Raw genomic sequence first — 25444 nt, forward strand, 5'->3', positions numbered from 1 at the left:
TAGATGGCTGTAATAATTTTCCTTCAATGCTGCCCCTTCTGCTTTACTTTTTCGAATTGCTTTTTCGGCCTGCTTTTTCGGTTCCGCTTTTTCCACTTGCTTTTTCAATTCCGCTTTTTCCGCTTGCTTTTCTGATTCCGCTTTTTCCACCTGCTTTTTCGGTTTTGCTTTTTCGAACTGCTTTTTAGTTTCTGCTTTTTCGGATTGCTAGCCTATTGAATCTCAAGACCATATCTTTCAATGGCGTCAAGATTTTCAGCTTGAAGGGATTTCGTCCTTCAAACTATTGAGACATAACCTCTAGAAAATTCTCCAATTTCTTTGATATTTCCAACCATGCTTAAAAGAAGCTCGTTCATTTCTTTTATAGTGTCCTCACAAGAGCTCCATCCTTCGTTTTCTCAATGTGGGATAAAACATAACTCCCTTTATGTAACTTATGTCTCCAATGTGTTATAAAATAAAAGGGACTCTTTTAATTTAAATATTTTCCACAAACTATACTCTATGTATTAATAAAGTTAAATATTTAAATTTAACTTTACAAAATAGCTTTATCAATGCAAAACAAATCTTATCAATGATAAACAAGTCTTCTTGCCGATTTTAAACAATTACCATCGACATACCGTTGCCACTGGATGTCCACCCATGCCCAAGATGACTTACTTTAAATAGTAAGTATGCCCAAAGTTGCCTCAAAACCCCTCAGAAAGACCTGCAACTGAAACTATCTAGGCCAAATGGCCTCTAAGCTCTTTTGATGTCCTGGTTAGCCTACGGGACCGTGGGGAAATAGGCTAACGACAACATCATGCTATGAATGCTAAAAAGGGGACATTACAGTCCGCCCTTCCCAAAATTGCTTGTCCCCAAGCAATGGTCGAACAACAACTCAATCAATCCACCTGGATCCCAAATGTAGTCATGAACTATAGTGCTGTCAGTCAACATAGGCTCCTGCAACAACTTGTGAAAATTAACCAAGAGGAATCCATAAATGAATCGTGAATCACGGTGCAATTGAACTCCAAATCCACTACTGCCACAGTCAGGAACCCATGAGGCACAAACTCTCAAAATATTAGACCCCAAGTAGAGTAGATCACCCAAACTGTCAACATAATAAACACCATCCACACAACCCACCGTGTTGTGTGGAATGCACACTCCAACTCTGCTACAATAGTGACCACTCCCACATTAAACTGCGCCAAATACAGAGAATCCACACACTGTACATCTGTTGCAGTTAACACAACTCTGCAGATTACCGGCCACTGTCTCATAACCATAACACCCATGCACTGCTGATGGTGAATAGTCATTACACGGTAGATAGCAAAAATGAGAGCCCAGTCCAAACCTGTCTGCCATCAACTCCTCAACACATGGATCAAAAGCAAATCGATGAACATATCCTATAGTAAAATGCCGGTAAAAAGAACCAATCTCAGTCAAAGACTCATCTTGCAGACGTGATATGACCAACTGTGACTGATCATCAACTAAGTCAGAGGATGATATAGCCAAGAGTGCAGAATCAACAACAACATCACTAGTCTCTGTGCCCTCCAAGTCAAACATATCACAATGCTCAGTTGTAGCGCCCAACTCAGTTGAACCTGCCTCCAGTGGAAATGGACCAAATATGCCAATAGTAGTGTCGTGGATAGATATATCCTCATCTCCACTACCTCTATCAACCTCGACCATGGACATCTGCGGATCACTAGACACCACAGTCCGTGATTGTAGAGAATCTAGTAAAGACTGAAGTCGCTCTAACTCCATGGTCACCTTAGCCAAATGAAACTGTGACTCCTCGAAAGCCAATTGTGTACTCTCAAGAATCTCAGAAGTCACCTTGAGTTGCTGAGTCAGCGCACTCACCTCATCTTCCTTGGCCAATAATGCATCGTATGCTGTACTCCCCCACTCCATAAGATAATCTCTGTCGGCTACCAATTGCATATAATTTTGTCTCAGAATCCGGATAGCCTCCCATAAAGAGTGGATCTCTGTCAAGGAAAGATAATTGCCTCCCTGCTCATCACTAGTAGAACCCCATCCATAAATTGCTAACAACTGACGAGCAACATCGAAATGCTCGCAAGTGATAGAAATGTCTCGCTCGCCAACTCTCAGCTGACTAGACACATGATTGTGCCGACTGGTCGAACTTCTATACTCCATCCCTGGTACATTGTCCAAAGGAGTAACCTCGGAATAGCTATCATCTGTAATACTCAGATCCTGGGACTCTTCTATGGACTCTTATCATATCTGAGAGATCATCAACCCATTCCAACAAGAATGGTTGACTGGATATATGAACAATGCCCAACACAGGTGTGTAAAAATTAAATCCAGCATCAAACAAGTTGTGACATGGATGAGAACTACACCTGGCAAACTACTAATCAAGTCCATGATGGTGCAATAGATACTACTACCAAGGAATGATAGATATCTCTGGTCAAAACGATCCAAAGTACTAAGATAAGGATCCCAACATCTAATCCATGAACGGAAACCAGCTGGCAATTCAAGTAAACTTCTCACCTGAGTAATGTGAACAATACCAACTGACTTCACGCACCTGTCTACAATCTTTGAATCCGGAGTGTGAATGCTAGACATACTCATATCATCATCATGTGACTCCACTGTAAAAGAAAACTGAGTCCCTGCTATACGCGCTAACTCTCAAACTGAAATCACCTCAAGACAAAGCTCGTCCACGTGTCTCTCAGAATCCTGGAGAGCCAACTGAGTACACACCAAGGAATTTCGAGTATCCTCGAGCTCATGAAAAAGCCAGTCAACCTCCTTCTCCTCCTTCACTGCATCTTCCTTGATCTGTTGTAAGTCGTCACAAGAAGAACTTGTTGTGACTCCTTTCTGTCTCTCCTCTATCTCATGTGAAGAAGCATCCAACTGTACTTGATACTCATTTTATGCAAAGCCCTGAATGCTCACTTTCTGATCAACTGTACTATCCTCAAACATGATAGTATCCTCAACTGTTGTAACTTCATCTAGCCCAATTGTACTGGAATCACTATCTGTGTCAATCGCACAATCCGGTGTGCCTGTGATATCACCTTCTGGCTCAACCTGCACAACATCTGTAACCCCTTCTACCTGTGAAGATGATGCAAATAAGCCATTACCTGAAGATGTGCTAATGTCTCCCTGTATTGAATCAGCATGTCTGTTAAACTCCTCATACAAATTTCTGGCTGTCATAGGGAAGGTACGATCCTTAGGCCTATCAAAACGTTCAATCAGTCTCTCCTTAAACTCCACATAGGAGGTATGTGTGCATGACCCATAGTGACCATACCATGATGCCACCACTTGTGTGCTAACCCATTCAAGTGAATTGCTGCATACTTAATAGCTTCTTCCTCAAGCATAGGGTTCATTTGAAAATATGTGTCAAGCTTTTGAACCCAAGCTCTTGTTGTAGACTTCCCCGAGCCATCATAATATGGTAATTGAAGTTTCCCTACTTTCTTCTGTAGCTCATAGCTCTGGTTCTTGTCATGTCCACGTGGCATATGCTTCATCCGCACATCTATATACTCCCTAAAGGTAATTGCAGCTATAAAATCTGGACCTCCAGCTTCCCAATCTCTCCTCAGCTGGTCCTGTATATCAGTGATCTGGGGCTCTGGTACGGGCTGCTCTGGAGCTCTAGGAGGAAATGTTGGAACCATGGGCTTCGAGTTCACTGTCCTAGTTTGCTAGGGTGCATGACTGAAATTGTTCTCAAGTTGTTCGCCTCCATTATGTGCCCCATCCTGATTATTTCCTCCAACCACATTAGCATTCAACCCCATTTGACGAGCCATCACCTGCATCATAAGCTCAAATCTCTGACTTTGTTCCTGTGCTCTTTGCTCTGTTGATCGCTGTCCCTGTGCTAAGGTGTCTAATAATTATAAGAATCTTTTCTTCCCCTGATCTAGACCGGCATTCATTTTGTCAAACATTTTTCTTTCTCTGGCTAATCCAAATTCCCTATAAGACCTCCACAGGATGGCAGGACTTATAGCTCTGATACTTCAGTTGTTTGATATTTCGTCAAACACTTTGCAAGCAAGCTTTGATACCACTGTAATGACCCTTCTCAAATCTGCTCTCAAAAAATGCTGATGAAGGCTCAAGGAATTTCATCAAACAATTCACATGCAAGGGATGTATGACTGATATAGTATTTCAGCTGGCTTTAAATGACTTTTTTCCAATTTGTATCAATGAGAATCTAGTGATAGAAGATTACAATGAACTACACAATAACCTAACATGAGTGTGCTCTTAATTTTGACAATATTCAGTGCATATATTATGATCTAAGCATGAGAAAATAACACCTACAGCCAACTGGCATTTTTGCAAACAGTTGGTATGCAAACTATCTAGCTGATAAATAATGAGATTGAATTGCTTAAATGACACCAGCAACTATTATCTTTTTGATTGGAATCAAATTTCTAATACAATGCTCATGAAATATGGCCAAGACTTTGGCATTTACATGGATTACCAAAATGACAATGCTGGTATAATGCACACTTACAGCTGAAATTTATAATACCCTAAAAAAAACAATACTAACAAGGGAACCTGGTTGTAGATGGCTGTAATAATTTTCCTTCAATGCTGCCCCTTCTGCTTTACTTTTTCGAATTGCCTTTTCGGCCTGCTTTTTCAGTTCCGCTTTTTCCGTTTGCTTTTTCGATTCCGCTTTTTTCGCTTGCTTTTTCAGTTCCACTTTTCCACTTGCTTTTTCGATTTCGTTTTTTCCGCCTGCTTTTTCGGTTCCGCTTTTTCAGATTGCTTTTTAGTTTCTGCTTTTTCGGATTGCTACCCTGTTGAATCTCAAGACCATATCTTTCAATGGCATCAAGATTTTTAGCTTGAAGGGATTTCGTCCTTCAAACTATTGAGACATAACGTCTAGAAAATTCTCCAATTTCTTTAATATTTCCAACCATGCTTAAAAGAAGCTCTTCCATTTCTTTTATAGTGTCCTCACAAGAGCTCCATCCTTCGTTTTCTCAATGTGGGATAAAACATAACTCCTTTTATGTAACTTATGTCTCCAATGTGTTATAAAATAAAAGGGACTCTTTTAATTTAAATATTTCCCACAAACTATACTCTATGTATTAATAAAGTTAAATATTTAAATTTAACTTTACAAAATAGCTTTATCAATGCAAAACAAATCTTATCAATGATAAACAAGTCTTCTTGCCGATTTTAAACAATTACTATCGACATACCGCTGCCACTGGATGTCCACCCATGCCCAAGATGACTTACTATAAATAGTAAGTATGCCCAAAGTTGCCTCAAAACCCCTCAGAGAGACCTGCAACTGAAACTATCTAGGCCAAATGGCCTCTAAGCTCTTTTGATGTCCTGGTTAGCCTACGGGACCGTGGGGAAATAGGCTAACGACAACATCATGCTATGAATGCTAAAAAGGGGACATTACAAGACATGTCCCATCTCTTAATGGCTTATGCTCGTTATGGATACAAGAGGCTGTTGCATTTGGAAAATATATACTGGAACAAGTAATATTATTACATTTGCAGCAATCCTGAAAACATCAATTGGAGTTATTTCTTATAGTTCATATAGGCTCAATGCATGTGTGAGTGACTAATATCACGTAATTATGCTGCTTTATACAAGATATTACAACCTAGGCCATTGCAAAACTGATCAACAGAAAATATGGGTAGTATAGTTACATACCAATTCCTAATGGAGCTTGTTGAACATTTTAATAGATTTAATTGTGGGCTTTCCTATGAGTAAAATGTGTGTAGGCTGTAGTTTGCAATTTCTCGAAGATAGTAATGATGCCCTACAAGAAAGTGCTTTTGTGCAATATGGTAATGAAAATGTATTAGTCAAGTTTGGCCCTAATACTAACCACTGGGAACAAGGACATCTTTCTTAGCTATTATTTTCTCGCACTCCACATGAAATTGACAAAATGCATAACATTGCATCAATATATCAATGTTGTCAACCATATAGTTCATAAGTTAAATTACTCAAGGCATCACTTTAGATGTGATGAGATTTTTTCTATTGTTTAATCAGTTATAATTGAGCTGTTTTTGTTTACATGGGACATGGTCAATTCCATATTTGCCTAGTTGTCAACCATTTGCATACATTTATGTAGCAATTCTGGTTGACTTAGGCGAGGACCTATCACACACAAAGAAGGAACGAAGGAAACTGTCAAATTTTGTGAAAAAGCTTGAACATGTTTAGCAATAGGTTCATAGGATCTTTTAGAGAACAATTTTAAAGTACAAGCAACAACATGATCAATATTGGGTTCATAATCTAGGTGGCAAGAAGGTATGACTGCACATCAAGAAAGAATGGCCTCAAGAATCAAACAACTACGTTAGATATTTTTGTATGGTTTGGAAACCATTGCTATAGATGTGGATGATGATGCATTCAAACTAGACTTGCTATCTTGTCTCAGGTTGCATCAAATGTTAAATATAGAATTACTCTTGCCATACTCCCAGCCACTATCAGACATATTAAATTATGTAGAGCACTAAGATTGTTTTATTACACTACCACTACAATCAATATAGACCTAATCAATGATAAATTAGTCAAGGAGACGATGAGCAAATACCACAAATTAATTCTGTTAGTTTATGAAGTTTATCTGTTCAAAGATTTATTTGAATATTCCTTGTTTGGTTTAGAAACTATGAGTGGCGGAAGGAATATGAATGATTAAATAAAATATCTGATGCCATCCAAGCAACTATTTTGGAGAGTTTTGAATATTTATTAAAATCTATTATCATATTATTTTCTACATTTTGTGTTGTGTGTTTTATATGCCCTTTGGCATGGAATTGGTGATACTATATTTGTTCTCTACTTATGTCCAACCTAGATTATCTAGCACATTATTTATAAGCTTTTAATGCATGTACAAACATTTTATGATGTTTTGGAGTTATGACCTTGATGAGGAGTACTAAATAAACTCAAAGAAGTTTTTCTAGATTTCTAATATGTTTGTTCTTATTTGATTGCACATTTGAACTAATAGGTACATGTGTAACTAGCATCTTTGGTGTCTGGTTTCTCCTTGAGAACATCATTTACTATTTTAAGATTTTTTTTTATTTCTTATATTCTAGAGTTATAAAATAGGTTTATTTGAGGTATGTTATCATAGTAGAAGAGATGCATGTATTCTATAGAGTTTTCTCATCTTGCAAAGGCTCTAAATTGAAATAAGAAACTCTATGTTCAACTATTTCGTTATTTTTAAACTTGTTTTAAATAAAAAATTTGTATACTTGGATACATTGATTGATTAGCTGGTTTAGTGTTCACTAAACTTTGAGCTTGATTTAGATCATTTGAGAACATTTTCCCACTTCAATTCTGTTACCTAGGTGATTGTTGTTTTGTTGCATGGTGATGATTTATTTATGAAATTTTAAAACCTCATAGTGCTAAAAGACATGTTAATTGCCTTAAAGGTCTAGTTTTCATGTTTGATGTCTCTAAAAAACACTATAATAAATTGACGATTAAGTTAATTGTACTTGTCAAGAATAAGTTAAGTTGTTAGTTGAGTCGTTAGTGGATGAGGGGTAAGTTGTTATGACCACGACAATTGAGTCGCACCCCTTCGGATGGTACATGTACACTCCCTCAGATGGAAGAGGGCAGCAATGGCATCAATATCGTATTCATTTATCATTATGATTGTTGATGTAAACTATGGTTAATTAGCCGATAGGCTATATTAGTTGGGAAGACCTCTCAATGGAATCCAATTCCTCACGTCGGGAAAAGAAAGTTGGTTGTTGGCAATGACAACGGGAAAATTGTATGGCGTCTTCTCCAATAAAATGCTCGGTAATGTCTGTGTTGTAGATTGGAGGCACCGCTAGTGGAATACAATAATCTACTCAAGCTTTTTTGTGTTGGTGTGGCGATGCCTAGCTAAATACTCTGTAATTCACCGTGATTTCTGTAACTTTCTCATGTCCAATGCCTTGTTGAGGAGGACAAAGACGCTACCTAGCAAAATGACGATGCTTTGGTTTCCACTCAGCTACGATGCTGGTTAGGTGGCCACCTTCTGGTTCAGAACTCAAAATATTGCCGATTCTGGGTCTACTTTGAAGCCGGTTTTTGCTGCATTTTGTGTATAGTTGTGTATGGTATGTTAGAACCATCTATAATAATAATCTTTTTCTTCCAATTTTCTGATTCTTTTCTTTTTTGATTCATTTTTTGGCATTTCTTAGTCTCTTTTTTTTGTGACTCTTAATCCTTTCTTTTTTCTTTGTTGATACTGTTGAGAAATATTTTTTCTAAAAATTCTTTTGAAACCTTAATATTTACCATTAATTTTTTTTTGTTATTTAAAATATTATAATTAAAAAATAAATTATTTATTATTTTATTGTTTTTAATTTTACCCTATTATCATTAAGAAATTGTTGTTATTTAAATTTTGAAAATTTAAATTTAATATTATTTTATTGTTACTAAATTTTGTTAAGAGATTACATTTTATACTTTTTTTATGTTTATCTCTCTATTATTGCTATTAACTAAAAATTCTATTGAACTATTAGTATTTACTAAATTTAATTTTAATATGTTCTATTATTTAATATTTAAAAAAATAAAAATCTAAAAGATTAATATTTAATAATGTAATAGATTTATATATTTTTGAGTGAATACATAAAGTAACATTTTTGTTTACTTGAATTTAAAATAAATCTACAATAATGTAGACAAATATTAAACGTAAAATGGTAATTAAGTAGATTCTATTAAGGGTTGAAGAAAAAATGTTGACAAGCATGAAAACTAATATTTCACTAAATTACTCTCAAATAATTAAAATTTATCACAACTAAAAAATAATTAAAATTTTAATAATACCATTGTCATCAATTAAACTTAATTACAAGAAAATTTAAACTGAAAATTACTATGTTCCCCCGAGTTTCTGGGACGGGGACGGTAGGGGACAGCAGGACAGGTTTCCGGGACGGCATTTTTTTTGGCCAATTTTGGGGACGGCGGGGGACGACAAATGGAGACGGCAAAAGTGACATTTTTTTTAGTTTTTTAAATTTTTTGTGTGTTAAAAAATTGGGGACGGATGCAAGTCCCCAATGAAGTTTCCGGGACGTGGATGTCCCCGTCCCCGAAACGCTGGTTTTTTTGGGGGGGACGCATACTCGGGGAACATAGGAAAATTACAAGCTTTAAAAATATTAAAATATAGAAATATAGAAACAAGAGAAATATGGAAACAAAAGAAACAAATTGCATCAACCAATATCTTTAACCAATTTGATATTATTTACTCATATTTATCTAAGATATGAAATTTGTATGTCATCATAACTTGATAAAACGTGTAGATATATTTTTCTATGAGTACAATTAAAAGATTCCATTTAAATTTCTATGTTACTTTTATTGTATGCCTTACCAAAATATTATATAGATTTATTAGCATCAAAGTAACGAGACTTGACCCTGCTCGGAATCGGCAAGGGTAACTCGACTCATGACCCGGCCTAGACTCGCCAGTAACTCGGTAATGACTTGACAAAGTGACAAAACCCTTGAAATCTAGAGATTTTTTAGGATACAAAGAACATTCCATGCACCCATTATTGAATAAAGCATAAAGACACAATATCATCATAAAATAGAAGGTAATTTGATCACATACATAAACATACATTGATTACATAAGTACAAACGTAGATTACTTAATAGTAGTTGAAGGAAATAGAAAACATAGATATATAAAATCCATGAAACCCATCAAAATGTATATCAAATCCATGAAATCCATCACATTAATAGTCATCATCAAATGTTCCAATCATATGTTAAAGTTAAACAAAAAGTTAAAACAAGACTGTAGCTATGGCTCCGAGTCCTCATCCTCATCCTCAGCGTGAACCTCAAAATAATCTATAATATACTCCTAGTAAGGTGTCTAAGTTAGGTCCTGTATGGCTGATTAGCCATAGCCTCTACCTGTGAGGTGCCTCTAGGATCAATTGTAGTCTCTGTCTGTGCCTGTGAGGTGCCACTAGGATCAATTGTAGCTCTTTGCTCCTCTGCTGCCATAGCCACGACCTCACCCTCTCTATCGGCCTCGTCAACCCACTCTAGGTCCTCATCATCAAAGACAGGATTAGTAGCCTAAGTGATCCACTCAGACTCTGAATCAACCTCCTCTAGAGTAATTAGAGAGGTGTCACTATCCAAAATCTCCTTGGTCCTGATGCACAGGTTGTAATGCACAACGACTAGTTTATTTATTTTCTTCATAGATAACCTGTTATGCCTCTTCAAGTGCATGTGCTCGAACATGCTCTAGTTGCGCTCACATCCAAAAGCACTACATGGCTGGCTCAATATGTGAATGGCGATTTGTTAAAGGTTTTTGGTTGAAGGCCCAAACATTTGCCACCATCTATCTGAAAATTAGAAAAGGAAAAAAAGATTAGTTTCATTTCAACCTTTAGAGCTAGAAAGTTAGAAACTTGATAATAAATTATAAAATTAATATGCAATGTGTATTACTGCATGAGGCTTAAGCTGCATTTTTTACCTGGCTGCAATTTTGTACGACCTTTGAAGATTTGGCATGAAAAAATGGGCCCCATTGCATTATTATAGGTATCCATCTCAAGCAATATCTCTGTGGGATTAGTGGCCATATTTGATATCACAGTGTATAGGCCAGTAAGAACCTCCTTATTTACCTTGAAATCATCATTGAAACGGTATGCTGGATTTGAGGTAATAGGCTGCTGCATGGATGGGTCTATGAAGCTGATTTTGCCATCTCCTATCAATTATGGCCCAAATGGGGTTATACTTGTCCTCAACTCCTACATATTTGGGGCAAATGACCTCCTTTGCCCTATCCATGCCCTCATATATGTAGCCCATAGCGGGATTCTCCCTGTCAGCAACTTGTAGTAGGGCTACAAGGGGCTCAGTGATCTACAAAATAATTAAACAAAAAAACAATTTAGTGAATGATGATATGATGATGATCATTGAAAATTGAAATATGAAACTTTGCAAAGTTGCACAATGAAAATAAAACAAAAATATGCATGAGAAAAATTAATTTATAAATTTTTTAAGATTTAAGTTTTTAAAATTTAAATTACCTCCACAATCTCCTTACAAGAGTTCCAAAAACTCTCTTCATCGTAAAAGCATTTTGTTGCATCTATCCCTGCAGAGGTGGTAGCAAAGGAAAAGGAAGTCCATTGTGGACCAACGGACATGCACCTCAAAGGTAACCTTGAACTTAACAAGGATTTTAGTGTGATAAAATTAGAGGCAAATCTTGTGATACCAGGATGAGCCAACTCCTTTCCCTTCATGTATTCCCTCATAATGCTGAGGACCAAGGCATGATTATAGATGAACTTGCAAATTTTTTGTGCCTTATCAACACATGATATCACCCATTCAATCTTGCCAATATCCTCTAACATGAGGTCGAGGCAATGGGCCACACATGGAGTCCAAAAGATTGTTGGGTGTCTCTCCATCAAAATTTTTCTTGTAGCAATTTTAAATTAATCATTAAAAATTTAGATGTGTTAAAACTTAAGAAACTTTTAATTTTTAAAATTTAAAATTTAAAATAAAAAGTTTAGAAACTTAAAAGTTAAAATTTTACCTATAGCAACAAAATTAGCTGCATTATCAATCACCACCTAGACAACATCCTCTTTCCCAACCTCCCCTATGGCCTCCTCAATAGCCTCACATAAGTAACGAAATGAGAAAACATATACTTACCTCCAATATCACTCTAATTGTCAATAAAATGAGTAGTTTTTGGTCAATACTCTTGTTTGACCACATGCCATCTTTTATATATATTACTTTGTTTGATATGTATCGACGTAGGATATATGTTTACTATCCCTTTATCATTAGCTTGATTGAGGGCACCAAAACTCTTCTAGACTCCTCCATCCTATGCCATGTACCTCAAACGTTGCGGCTCTATATGGTTTCGTGTTGGGCCACCTTATCCACATGGTGTATGTTGGGCCACCTTATTATATTCCTTCATTCTTATTTGCATCTGATCAAACCATTTTCACGGCATCCCATTCTGGTCTACGGTTACAATAATATATTCAAGAGGCACAAATACAATCATCTGTGTGCACACACTTTTCCAAGCTATATTCACTGTGATGCCTGACTTCACAATATAGTGTATTGCGGTGAATCCTCATTTTGACTTTAAATATATGTGGCTATTCTAGGTCAAGTAACATGGATATCATAAACAAACCATGTTAAGTAATATGGATATAAAGAGGCAGATTTAATAAACAAACAATTATCTGTGGTAGATAGTGATATGTCTTCCCATGCCACACAATATGCAGTGACATCAATCAAATGTCATCAGTTGATATCGATACTAGGTATTAATTAGTCATAAAGTAATAGAGATGAATTGATCAGTGATATAGAAAAAGCAGCATATATGGATGCCGTTGAAGTAATGAGACATGTTTATAGTGTCTTATGGAGGAAGAACTAAAAGACAACAGAGATAAGGAATTAATTGCACAAGTATGCATCCCAAGCCTGTCAAAGTGATATGATATCGGAGATATTAGATATACAGTCTGAACGAGCAACCAATCTATTCAAAAGTCACAGACTGAGCAAAGCATGAGCCTATCATCCATTCTATTTACACTATGGTTGAGACCTGTATTTGATAGAGAGGAAATAACCTATATGAATCGTGTTTGAATCCAGTAACCTGAGTTCATATCTCAGTGGGACCTCCATATATATGTTCTCTACGTTATTTGACATCGATATGGGAACCCCAAAGCATTGGTACAAATTAAAATGTATTTTAGATTTCCAACTCCCTGTACATGTAAGGGTGTTAGCAGTTTATTGACTGGTATAATATTGCTTGATCAATCTTATACAATTCCTTGTGAGTGTATTCAAAACTTCCGAAAAGACAGTGATTGCTCTTCCTTACTCTTACACAGTCCTCAGTTATTCTTATTGGTTGTATCCTTATGTAATCTACACCACCGTTATCGACAACGATTGGTGTCCTTCCCATTGTTATCTATTGGTACTCGCTCATTGCTTGCGTGGAGCAAGAGATTTTGAAGAAGATTCACTCATGCCAACCTCGAGTCTTACAATCTCCAACTTGCTTGCAGATATCAATCCTCCTTTTCTATTTATTACTCTGCACACATTTGCTTCATTTTTCCTTTTGCGTAGGGTTGGTGTCAACCAAATGCATTCTCTCCATTGCATCTGTCTAAAACAATTCATCTGCAATTTCTGAATTTTTTCAGTATAGGATCCCTTTATGAATGACTTCATTAGTTCTCTATGGTTTTCATACATTTGCAGTAGGCTCTGATACCATGTTAAGTAACATGGATTGTGTCTGCAAATTTAATTATATTGCCATTGTTATTGATATGTTCCAAATGCAGATTTGAATCTCGCATAAGTATGAGAGAAGGAGAAGAGACATGTCTCCAAGGTTTAAACATCATTACTCATTAGTTAGTATAAAATAATATAACTAACTATATGTATAATACACACACACAGATATATATATATATATATATATATATTATCATCAATATTGAAACTCAGAATCATATCAATCTAACTGTAACTACAAACTTAATACTCCCTCTTAGTTAGGAAGGATTGATACAAAACATATTATGTTCTTGAGTATACAAAGAAAACATCTCAGTATGATATTCCTAGAATGGCATATTTAAGGACATCAACATAAGTCCATCAGCACACACATATTATATATGGAATTTGCTACGTTTATAGTGTCTTATGGAGGAAGAATTAAAAGACAACAACGATAAGGAATTAATTGCACAAGTATGCATCCCAGGCCTGTCAAAGTGATATGATATTGGAGATATTAGATATACTATCTGAACGAGCAACCGATCTATTCAAAAGTCACAGACTGAGCAAAGCACGAGCCTATCATCCATTCTATTTACACTATGGTTGAGACCTGTATTTGCCAGAGAGGAAATAACCTATATGAATCATGTCTGAATCCAGTAACCCAAGTTCATATCTCGGTGGGACCTCCATATATATGTTCTCTATGTTATTTGACATTGATATGGGAACCCCAAAGTATTGGTACAAATTAAAATGTATTTTAGATTTCCATTTCCCTGTACATGTAAGGATGTTAGCAGTTTATTGACTAGTATAATATTGCTTGATCAATCTTATACAATTACTTGTGAGTGTATTCAAAACTTCCGAAAAGACAGTGATTGCTCTTCCTTACTCTTACACGGTCCTCAATTATTCTTATTGGTTGTATCCTTATGTAATCTACACCACTTGGTGTCCTTCCCACTGTTATCTGTTGGTGCTCTCTCATTGCCTGCATGGAGCAAGAGATGTTGAAGAAGATTCACTTATGCCAACCTTGAGTCTTACAATCTCCAACTTGCTCACAGATATTGGTCCTCCTTTTCTATTTATTACTCTGCACACATTTGCTTCAGTTTTCCTTCTGTGTAGGGTTGGTGTCGACCAAATGCATTCTCTCCACTGCATTTATCTAAAACAATTCATCTGCTATTTCTGATTTTTTAAAGTATATGATCCCTTTATGAATGATTTCATTATATCTCTATGGTTTTCATACATCTGCAGTAGGCTCTGATACCATGTTAAGTAACATGGATCGTGTCTGCAAATGTAATTATATTGCCATTGCAGATTTGGATCTCACATAAGTATGAGAGGAGACATGTCTCTTAGTTGCCAAGGTTTAAACATCATTAGTTAGTATAAAATAATATAACTAACCATATGTATAATATATATATATTATTATTATATATATAAATAATAAAATATTTGAAATTTTCTTACATCTTTTAAATTTTCTCCTTTTTAAATAGCTGTCCTCTTTGCTATCTCCTTCCATTCCCTACAATGGCCTCCTAAATATCCACCTCTAAAATTTGTCCCCCCATGCTGTCATCCCTTTCTAATGTTCAATCCTATTTTCATGTCACTTATAGAGTTGTCAAATGGAGAATATGTTGAGGTATTCATCATAGAAAATTAAGCTCAATTCTTAATACATTTTGATTTATGTGCCTTTCCATGTACGATGGAATTCTGTACAGGTTGCAGTACTGGTAATTTCTTTACCTGCAATATATCATCTTTAAGTCTAGGTGTTGTGGCTCTTCTGAAATTCATATCTTTTATCTGGTACAACCTTGATGATTTGTGAACAGGGATATCCCGGTAAATTCTACTGCCCACGGATGAATAGCATGAACAAACCTGCATATGCTGCCATAGCAACTCACTCACCATTGAAACCTGTACTTGTGTTTGTTTCCTCCCGCCGTCAAACTCGCCTTACAGCTCTTGACCTGATTCAGGTATAGCAGTGTTATTGTAATGATTTGGATGATAAAAATGTACTGTAATCACTGTTGGCAGACTTTTAATCTTCTATTTATTTATTTTGAAGTACTAATCTCTGTTGCTGAACTTTGACTTTTTTTTGTATGGCAGTTTGCGGCTGCTGATGACAAGCCTAAACAATTTCTTAATTTTCCTGAAGAAGAAGTTGAAATGCTAGTTGAACAGGTTACAGATACAAATTTAAAACATACACTTCAATTTGGTATAGGTTTGCACCATGCTGGTTTAAATGATCGTGATAGGTCTCTGGTTGAGGAATTGTTCTCAAACAACAAAATTCAGGTGAATACAATATTGTCTTCATCAAAAGTGACTTTTCCTCTATATTTAGCTCCTTTACCATTGTTAAAAGTGTGTACTATTTACATAAATGGCAGGTCCTTGTCTGCACAAGCACATTAGCATGGGGTGTAAATCTGCCGGCACACCTAGTAATAATCAAGGTAAGGATGACAAAATTTTAATTAATAATTTTTTTAGAGAGGTCACGAATTTTTCTGTCTTTCTATATTAAAATGTATAATCGCAGGGACTCAACTTATGCCAGAAGCTTTGTCATTAAGTACGGTATATTGTATTTCAATTTCAGGGAACAGAATATTATGATGGCAAAGCAAAAAGATATGTTGATTTTCCTATCACAGACATCTTACAGATGATGGGACGAGCAGGGCGTCCACAATATGATCAAAATGGGAAGGCTGTTATACTTGTGCATGAACCCAAGAAAAGCTTTTACAAAAAGGTCGAAATAAATATAATAAATTTGAAATTGTTCTTATTTTGTATTTTCCAAAATTATTTTATTTAAAATAAATTCTAGTTAGTAGGTATTAATGTGTAACTGTTTTGTAACTTTCGGCCGAGAAATGAATGCATTTGAGTGCTATTATTCAGGGAAGATCTTGCTATATAATTAGAATTTTGGATAAGAGTGTATTAATTTTCAAAAAAAGCAGCTGGAACAAATTTCAAAGGAAATGTTTTCTTTAAGTCAGAAAGATTATTAGTAAAGCTCCTAATATTTTGCATTTTTGTTCTTCATAGTTCTTGTACGAACCATTTCCTGTTGAAAGTAGTCTAAAGGACCAGCTTCATAACCACATCAACGCAGAAATTGTTGCTGGAACTATTTCTCAGAAGAAGGATGCCGTTCTTTACCTCACTTGGACATATTTGTATCGCCGCTTGGTATGGATCTAGCTTGAAATCTGCAATATTTGTTAACATGTATGTGTTATTCCATTATAGATGACAATGGGAAAAATCACATGGCATAATTTCAAGCATGATATTATGATTTCATTGTGTTATTGCATCCCAGTTCATTGCATTGAACGTTTTTTATAGTTTATGTATTTTGGATCAACGAGATTAAATAAGCTAAAATCCACCAGCTTGCAATTGAGTCCTTGTTTAAAAGTCTATGAAGAGCTAAATTCACTTGTCTTGTGCATGTAAAGATGGTGTGGATTACTTCACATAGCTAGGATCATACTTTTCATCAACCAAGGATAGCAAGAGTGGCATTTAGGTTTTGTATTCATATTTGTTAAATCTCTTTTAACAAAGTACCTAGAAAGGCAAATAAGGGACTGATACTTAAAGACTAGAGCAGATAATTCTATGAGTTCAAACTGCCAAAACTGAGAATTAAATCATGTAAATATTAACTTCTAATATAACTGATAAGAAGATAGAAACTAACCAAGAGTACTTCTCTGTCTATTATTTTGTACACAAGTGTTAGTTCCTAGACATATTGACTTGTAATAAAACTTGTCACGACCTACCAAAGAACTCTCAGAGAGAAAGGTACAATACAAGCACGATAACTTGTTTTTAAACAATGATGAATTGAAAATAAAAGCATGAATATGCTAACATGATATGCAAAGCTACATTGAATATTAACATCCATAAAACAATTCATATACTCTTATCTGCATAAAATATATTGAATCAGTCAAAGAAGGAAGACCAATTGTTCCTAAGAGTCTCATGGAGCAATGACCACATTTCATGATGTCACTAGAGAGACAGACATTCACTGAATCTCAACTTGCCTTGGATGCCTAGACCTTGATCATCGACTAGAAGGGCAGGGTTCATCATGTAGGCAAGGTTTGAATTCAAGAAATCCAATTGATAAACATTGAAACGAGATCAATGTCTGAATATGAATATGCCAAAATGACCAAGAGGATTATGGGTATCTAAGGTATAAACTCATTTTTGCACAGGTCAAGCAAAACTACAAACTGTTGTGAGTGCACAAAAGTACAACCATTAATACACAATTACTTAGTGTATTTGCACACGAGCAGAAGGCATTTGCACAAGAAGTCTTTCTCAAATACACAGAGGCAGAAGACATATGTGCCAGTTTGCAAACAAATGCACAACTAATCAGGGTAAATGTGCAAGAGATCTAGATGTATGCATAGAAGTTGAGCCAGGATAAGAAACTTAAGGTAATATGGTGCTAACTCCTCACCTCGGTTTGATCACCAGAATGTCATTTCTTGATATAGAAGGTACTTGGTGTATACAAGGTCATATACACATTGTACAAGTGTAATATTTCTCCTCTTCCAACATCTAGCTAAAACAAGTCCTTTGCTCGCAATGCTGCTCTGTATTCAACTTGCTAAATTTGAAATTAATTCACTATAAACCAGTGTTACCCCGGTGCGGCAGTGCGGGGGGACGTCAGGATGAGTTTCGGGTGCGGAAAAAAAAAGCCTCAATTTGGGGATGGCAAGGGTGCGGCGATGGGGGAGTGGAGGGGGGGTGGGGGGGCGAGGGAGGAGGGGGAGTGGGGGGAGGGGGTTGCATAGTATATACTATATATATAATATATATGACTGAAAATGCTAATTATGAAATGATACTTCAATATATTATATAACATTAATATACCAAATATAGTTGAATACAATGAATAGAGAAAATTGAAATGTGATTAACAAACCATAAGTTCAAACTTGAAACTTGAAACTTCATAACCATTACTAATGACCATTTAACAAATTAACTTAGTTCAAGATGCAAGATTCAAAATTCATTGGTCAAATATGATTCTATGAATATCATATATCATAAAGATGCTCATGATGACAATGAGCCGAATAGCATGAAATAGTGAAATAATAATAATGTATCATAGCCATATCAAAGTGAGTACCTTGGAAGCACCCCGGAAGCATCCCGTGAGCACTTGGGAAGCACCCAGCACCCCGCAAGCACCTAGGAAGCACCCAAGCACCCACGAAGCACCCAAACACCACGTCCCCCCCAGGTGCTCGATCGGTGCGGCGGGGGTGCGGTGGCGGAAAAACTCCTAGTGGGGGTACTCGGGTGCGTGACGCACCCGCACTGGGTGCTTACGTGCACTGGGTGTGCCGAGGTTTTGACCTGGGTGCACGCACCCAGGTTACACTGCTATAAACTCATTGCCTCTTCCAAGTGTACCTTGTATTCTTCTCCAATCTTATGGGATTTGACCTATTGTAGTCTAACCATCTCCACTGAAATGTACCTATATTAAAATCTACAGCACCATGTAATTCTTTCTTTACATACCACACATCACTAACAAAATGCTCTTGAGCTAACTATTGTACTCAACTTTCATATCACAAAATTGTGGCAACCTTATGCAATTTTCACATGGATTTATTGTTGTATCCTCTAGGATCCAATACACTAATAAGGTGTCATAAAAGCTGTTTGTCATCCTTGAACTGTACTTTACGAAGCCTTGTTCGTGTGTTTTGATTGAAGGTTTCCGGCAAAGAAATCTCCGTAAATGCTTGTCAAAATGAGTTTTTCTTCTCTGATTGTAAGCATTTGCTTTTCGGTAATCTTCAAGTTCATTCTTCATTTTTGCTTTCTTTTTAATAGTTTTTAATCTTGTTATTCCCGTAGGATAATAGCCCTTGGAATTTTGTTCGTTTCGAATTAATTTAGGCCTCAAATGGAGTTGTCTAGCTCAAGTTATAAAGGAAAAGGTGGGGCTTCTCAGGGTGACAACACGTCTTGTTAAAAAAATTTCTCTAGAAGTGGGCCTTTTATTGGCAATCGCATGAAATGAAATTATTCTTAATATCTAAAATGGATTTTGACATCCATTTTAAAATTTCAGCTCATTTAGAGTTGATTTGACCATAGTTTTTAATGTTTTAATGAAATTGGCCTTTTCTAGGCTATTTTCATGTTGCTTTATTGAAAGCTATAGTTATTTATTAGATTTAATTACATGAGACACTTTAAAAGCATAAAGGTGGGGGTTTTATTACTCATTGCATATCACCCACATGCAAATCACCTTATAAAACCCACTGCCAATAAAATATAAGTCCTAAATGCATATAGGTCTACCTTTTCTATGCAATAACACATTTTTATATCATTTAGCATATGTAAGTGGGGTTTTTAATGTGTTTTTGCATATTTAAATCTTATGATTATAGACCTTTAATAACTTAAAAGACTGTTAAGTGGGGAATTTGAACCCAATAATGCATGTTATTACATTTCAAAAGTCTATTAACATGTATTTTAGCTTGAGTTATATCTTAAATGCACAATGGTGGGGATTTTGAAGCCAATAGCACATGCTTGTGAACTTGCATGTGTTATTGCATTCCTAAAACTTATCTTTTCGTATTGAGGCGTTTTGACTTGTAAATGCATATGGTGGGGTTTTATAACCTAAAAGCACATGTTATTGCATTTTAAAATCCTGTCTTTAATGACTTAAAAGGACATACTTTTTAAGGCCAGAAAGCACTTGTTTTTGCCTTTGAAAAGCACGTCATTATGGTTTTCTTTTAAAAGTGCAAGGACGGTGGTTTTGAGATGAAAAAAACATGGTTTCTTTCTAGAAAGGCTGTTAGTGGACATTATAACATGCTTCAAAGTTGTGAGGCCAAAAGCACATGTTACTAAATTCTAAAATCCCATTTTTACTCACCCTATGCTGCGTTTTTTATCAAAAAGCCAAGGGTGGCAGTTTTTGAGTCAAAAGCACATGCTTTTGACTTGGAAAATCCCATTTTCTCCCTTTCTTCTTGAATGTTTGAAGTTGGACGAGGATTTTGGTCAGCATATGCATGTGTTTTGGACTTTGAAAAAACCACATCTGATGCATTACCCTTGGGCTGTGATTTTAAGAGCAAAACACATTGATGTGTGTTCAAAATAGTTCATTTTGGGCACATTTTTGCCCAAAAATGGGCTGTTTTTTGCCATTTTCTGACATTAAATTGAAATGTGTGCTATAACAGGTGAGTTCTTTGGCATTACTTATCATTTGCAGCTTGCTTATCATTCTCTTCAAGTTGTTTTTAATGTCCTAGATGCCATTTTTAATTGCCATTGCATATTGCATTTGATTTAATCAATATTGTTGCAATTTTTGTGCATTTTAATTCTCCAACTTCTTATACTCAGCAAGCAATGAGTCTCGGCTCTAAAATGCATTCCTTTGAGTCAAGATTTGAAATCTACATAAGTCTCTTTGCTTCAATCATTTCCAAATCTGAAATTCTTCTTAAATTTATTTCAGATCTTGTATTGAGATTTGAAGAGATTTCTTCCTTTTCTTTCCTTTTCTTTCCTTTGCTTTTTGTGGAAAATAGGTAATATTTCTTTTGAATTTCATAGGGGAAAGTTATGTGTGTGTGTGTTCTTTTGTTTTTGTTTACAAATCTCTTCATTTCAGTTTAGTTTTGCATTTGTTTTGTGTATGATGTGTGCTCCTATCTTCCGTCTTCTTGCTCCAAGTTGCATATGCAAGTCATTTTACTTGCATATGCAGTCGGAATTAAAAATTCCATTCTTGAAAGTAACTACCAAGGAAAACAAGCTCATTTTCTACATGCTTTTGCACCCAAAAAACCCACCTTTACGCTTGCATGCACTTGATGCACGCTTGTTATATTGCTGTCACGTGACTCAAAAACTCATGATAATGGTTGCTTGCATGCTTTCTTATGATGAAAACATAAACAATTCATTATAAGTGTAAAGCTTCTACGAATTCTGATCAATCAATATTGAAATAATGATTTAGGTCTTGCTGAAAAATCGATCTCCTTCAATTCTGGGCTAAATGTTATTGTTCAGGAAATCTGAAATGAATTCTGGAAATTACAATTTTATCTCTGATCTAAATCCTTTGGAGTAGATTGCTAGAAGAACAAATTTTTGTAATTGTGTGTCTTCTATCCACAAACATGTTCCTATTTATACATAGACCAAGGGTCTTGTCTTTTTTGAAGACACATTCCTTCTAGGTCAGCTCTCCATGAATTAATCGCTTTCTCATAACAAATCAGCGGCCTTTATCAGTTAACTAATAGTTAATTAGAATCAACTACAATAGTTATCTTAAGAGGCATATATCTCATAAGATGCCGATCATGTTGCTTGGAGAAGTATTTATCATGAGGCAAATACAAAGAAACTTATATGCATATCAGATCTGTCTGATCGAGAATATCAGAAGATTGCTATTATCAAGTTATAAGGATTTAACACTCCCTCTTAACTTGATAATATAAATGAGAGAAACACATCTAGCAACATAGTTTAAGCATAGAATTGTACTCTATATCTATCTGATTCTTTCATGCATGTAGTATCATGATACATATGATAGTTATATTGCCAAACCTGTAATATGGATTATCATTGACACTTGTGATAACAGTATTACATGTAATGCAATACATAGGATAAAATCCAGAGAATTAAAAAATTCTTCCTTTATCCAAATTGTGACTCATAGGTATTGGCAGACATATATCACAATATGATCCTGAGTTAAGATCTACCAGTTCATAGGATAAACTCCGGAGAATGATTAAATTCTTCCTTTATGCAAGTTGTGACTCATAGTCATAGACATGTCTACATCACAATGTGATCTTGAACTCATCTAGATCTAATAGTAGATCTCTACCATTCAGTACATTATCTAAGAGATCGTCATCTTTCATAATGTCTTTTATACAAGTGTTCATTATCTTAGAGATCGTCACCTCGTAGATAATGAATACAAATGGTGAAGCTCATAACAGTCAATAGCCTGACAATAATAATTTTAATTCAAAATTATTAATAATTAAAGAATACAAATGTATTAGAATTCAACCATACCAGGTCTTTTTCTGAAGTGATCTATCGTCACTTGAGAGAGAGGTTTGGTAAGAATATCTGCTGTCTGATCTGCAATGCAAATGTATTCTAATTTTACAGTATTCCTGTCTACCATATCTCTTACATAATGGTAAGGAATTTCAATATGCTTGGACCTGTCATAAAAAATTGGGTTCATAGAAAGCTTGATGGAACTCTGATTATCACAATGAATAATAGTAGGATTCATGGGTTGACCAAATAATCCCATGTTCAGCCCATAGATGAACAGGAAAGAAACATATAATTAATGCAAAATACTATTCATTTATCAAATGCTTTCTATGTACAACAATGATATTTCATACAATGATAATGATACCAAAATACATGTGTTCTGGACATTTATAATGTCCAAAACGGTGCCAGTGAAACGATACAATCGTGTCCGCACTGTTAACTGTCTAACTATCCTTATTGCCAGACAATATCATTGTTACATCCCAAATTTTGACCTAATTTGAAATATAGCGGTTGAGGTTCACATGAAGTCAATTGGCAGTTTGATTTGTTATAATCTGGTGAAATGGTAAGATAGTCAATATGATTTCAAGGGAAGATAACATGTTAGTTGATCGTTAATCACGAATTCATGGAATTAAGAAGATGGTTAATGATTATTTATAATTAAATAATTTATTGTGATGATATAATTTAACTGTGGAGAATTTCCTTGTAGGAAGCATGTTGAAGGGGTGAAAGCATTGTTAGAAAAGAATTAGGCAGGAGCATCATTATCACTGAGCAAATGGGTTGAGGACCTGACGACTTGAAATAAGATACATCTGTGGGGCCCACATGAGCTATTTAAATAAATAAATTGAGAAAATGATTGGGTTCAAATATAAAATGTATCTTAAAGGATTTTAATTTATCTTTCATCATATTATTTTTAATAAATATTTATATACGTGCTTTTAATATAAAAATGATTTGGCATCATTATAATTTAATAATTTAATAAAGTGATGTTTACATGTGTATATAAATATAAGATTATAATGATGTTCAGAACATAATAATATTTGGGTTATAATCTTCCAACTTTATTCTTTCTTTTTAATATTCTTGCTTTTAATCGATTAACATTTGGCATGATTAATTGATTTTATATTTGGCAATTCGAATTGTCTTAATCTTTCCAACTTCTCTTCCAACCTTTTTATTTTCTTTTCCCTCTTTATTTCTCTCCTTTTTTAATTTGAATTTATGATGTATTTGATTGGGCAAATAGTCTTCTTGATAACTGATGGTAGCCATAGGGTCACGGCTGACCATTAAAAGAATACCATGATTCGATGTGGTTAGACAGCTTCTTTCTTTTTGCATTCCTTCTCTATTCTTTCCAATTTGCTACGTCTTGGCATCGAGCCTTGAGAATAATGTTTCAGCATATAACCATTTCCCAACTCCAAAAACCATTTCATTTTTTGATTTTCTTCTAAGACCAATCACGTTAGAAGTTCCGAGCAGAGCAATATACAACAGAAGGTCAAGAATATCGGCCGACAGACAGAGGAACCCGAGCCAGCATTTAGGTCACGTGTCTTCTTTCCGTCCGAATTCAGTCGACCTTATTTTCTTATTCTGTATGTCAGCAGTACTATGTAGGATACTATACCATTACAATTACTTGTTGAATGTTATGAATTGAGAATCGTATAGAAGGTGTAGTCAGATACATAATTTCCATCATTTATCAGTAATAGATACAAACTGATATCTTGATCTTGATTTAAATTGATTTACTTTGAGAATACTTAAATTCTGGATTTGGAGGAAAGATTGCAATGGAGTAGTATAAATCAATATCTATGCACATGTATTTCCTATCCATTTTTCATCTCTTCTTTCTCAATCTGATTTGACTTATTCTCCTCAGTCGGTTAAGACTGAATTAATAGAGATAATCCTTTATGCTATTTGCTGATATCTGAAGTGTATATGATTTTCAATTAATAAAATGATCCTGAGATCACACCAATTATACAACCCATTAAAACTGAGATAATAATGATTATTGGAATGAATCCATGATTGCAATGCTTAACATATTACCAGGTATGAAATTAGAATATATATTGACACTGAGGAATTCACCCGACAATGAGGCCAATGAATGGTGAAGAGGTGTAGATTGAACCTGCAAACCAAAATCAAGAAATCAAATTTGAATAATGAGTTATTAATAGCTCATGCTTGATCCTGTTATTGTAATCTCCTACTACCAAGTCGTATGGTGTGTTAAATACCAGGAAGCCCAGTGGATGGCAAGATGATCCTTGTCTATTCCGGGTAGGGAGGACCTTTCTTGTTAGAGATCGTGTGGGGATAAGATTTGGTTCGAGGTTGGGTGGTTAAGCCCTTGACAATGTTTCACCTCTCCATAAGTTGTCGAACGTGCGTTGGACAAAGATAAGCTATGCATCCAATTGTTTATAGTAGAACAGGTATCTTTACTTTTACGATGTACATGCAAGATGAAGGTAAGAATAAATGAGCTATATCATCATTGCAGTCATTTATACAATTAGTTGTGAAGGATAGATTTATTTGATAAATTGATATATCAATTTCCATTTATATGAGCATATCTTCTAATCATGAGTTCCTACAACAATTA

General features: G+C 35.3%; 1 protein-coding gene across 1 annotated transcript in view; it reads left to right on the forward strand.

The window, feature by feature from the left end:
• The window catches only part of LOC149540794 (U5 small nuclear ribonucleoprotein helicase), a 316081-nt gene that overhangs the window by 223907 nt on the left and 66730 nt on the right, over nucleotides 1–25444 (forward strand). The window contains exons 37-41 of the mRNA XM_089801877.1: nucleotides 15420–15569; nucleotides 15706–15897; nucleotides 15993–16058; nucleotides 16205–16360; nucleotides 16663–16806. Coding sequence (XP_089658003.1) covers nucleotides 15420–15569; nucleotides 15706–15897; nucleotides 15993–16058; nucleotides 16205–16360; nucleotides 16663–16806 — 708 coding nt within the window. The remainder of the gene's footprint in view (nucleotides 1–15419; nucleotides 15570–15705; nucleotides 15898–15992; nucleotides 16059–16204; nucleotides 16361–16662; nucleotides 16807–25444) is intronic.

The sequence above is a fragment of the Cupressus sempervirens genome, chromosome 9, assembly GCF_028749045.1.
Source record: "Cupressus sempervirens isolate cs-2001-9-10 chromosome 9, ASM2874904v1, whole genome shotgun sequence".
Lineage (NCBI taxonomy): Eukaryota > Viridiplantae > Streptophyta > Pinopsida > Cupressales > Cupressaceae > Cupressus > Cupressus sempervirens.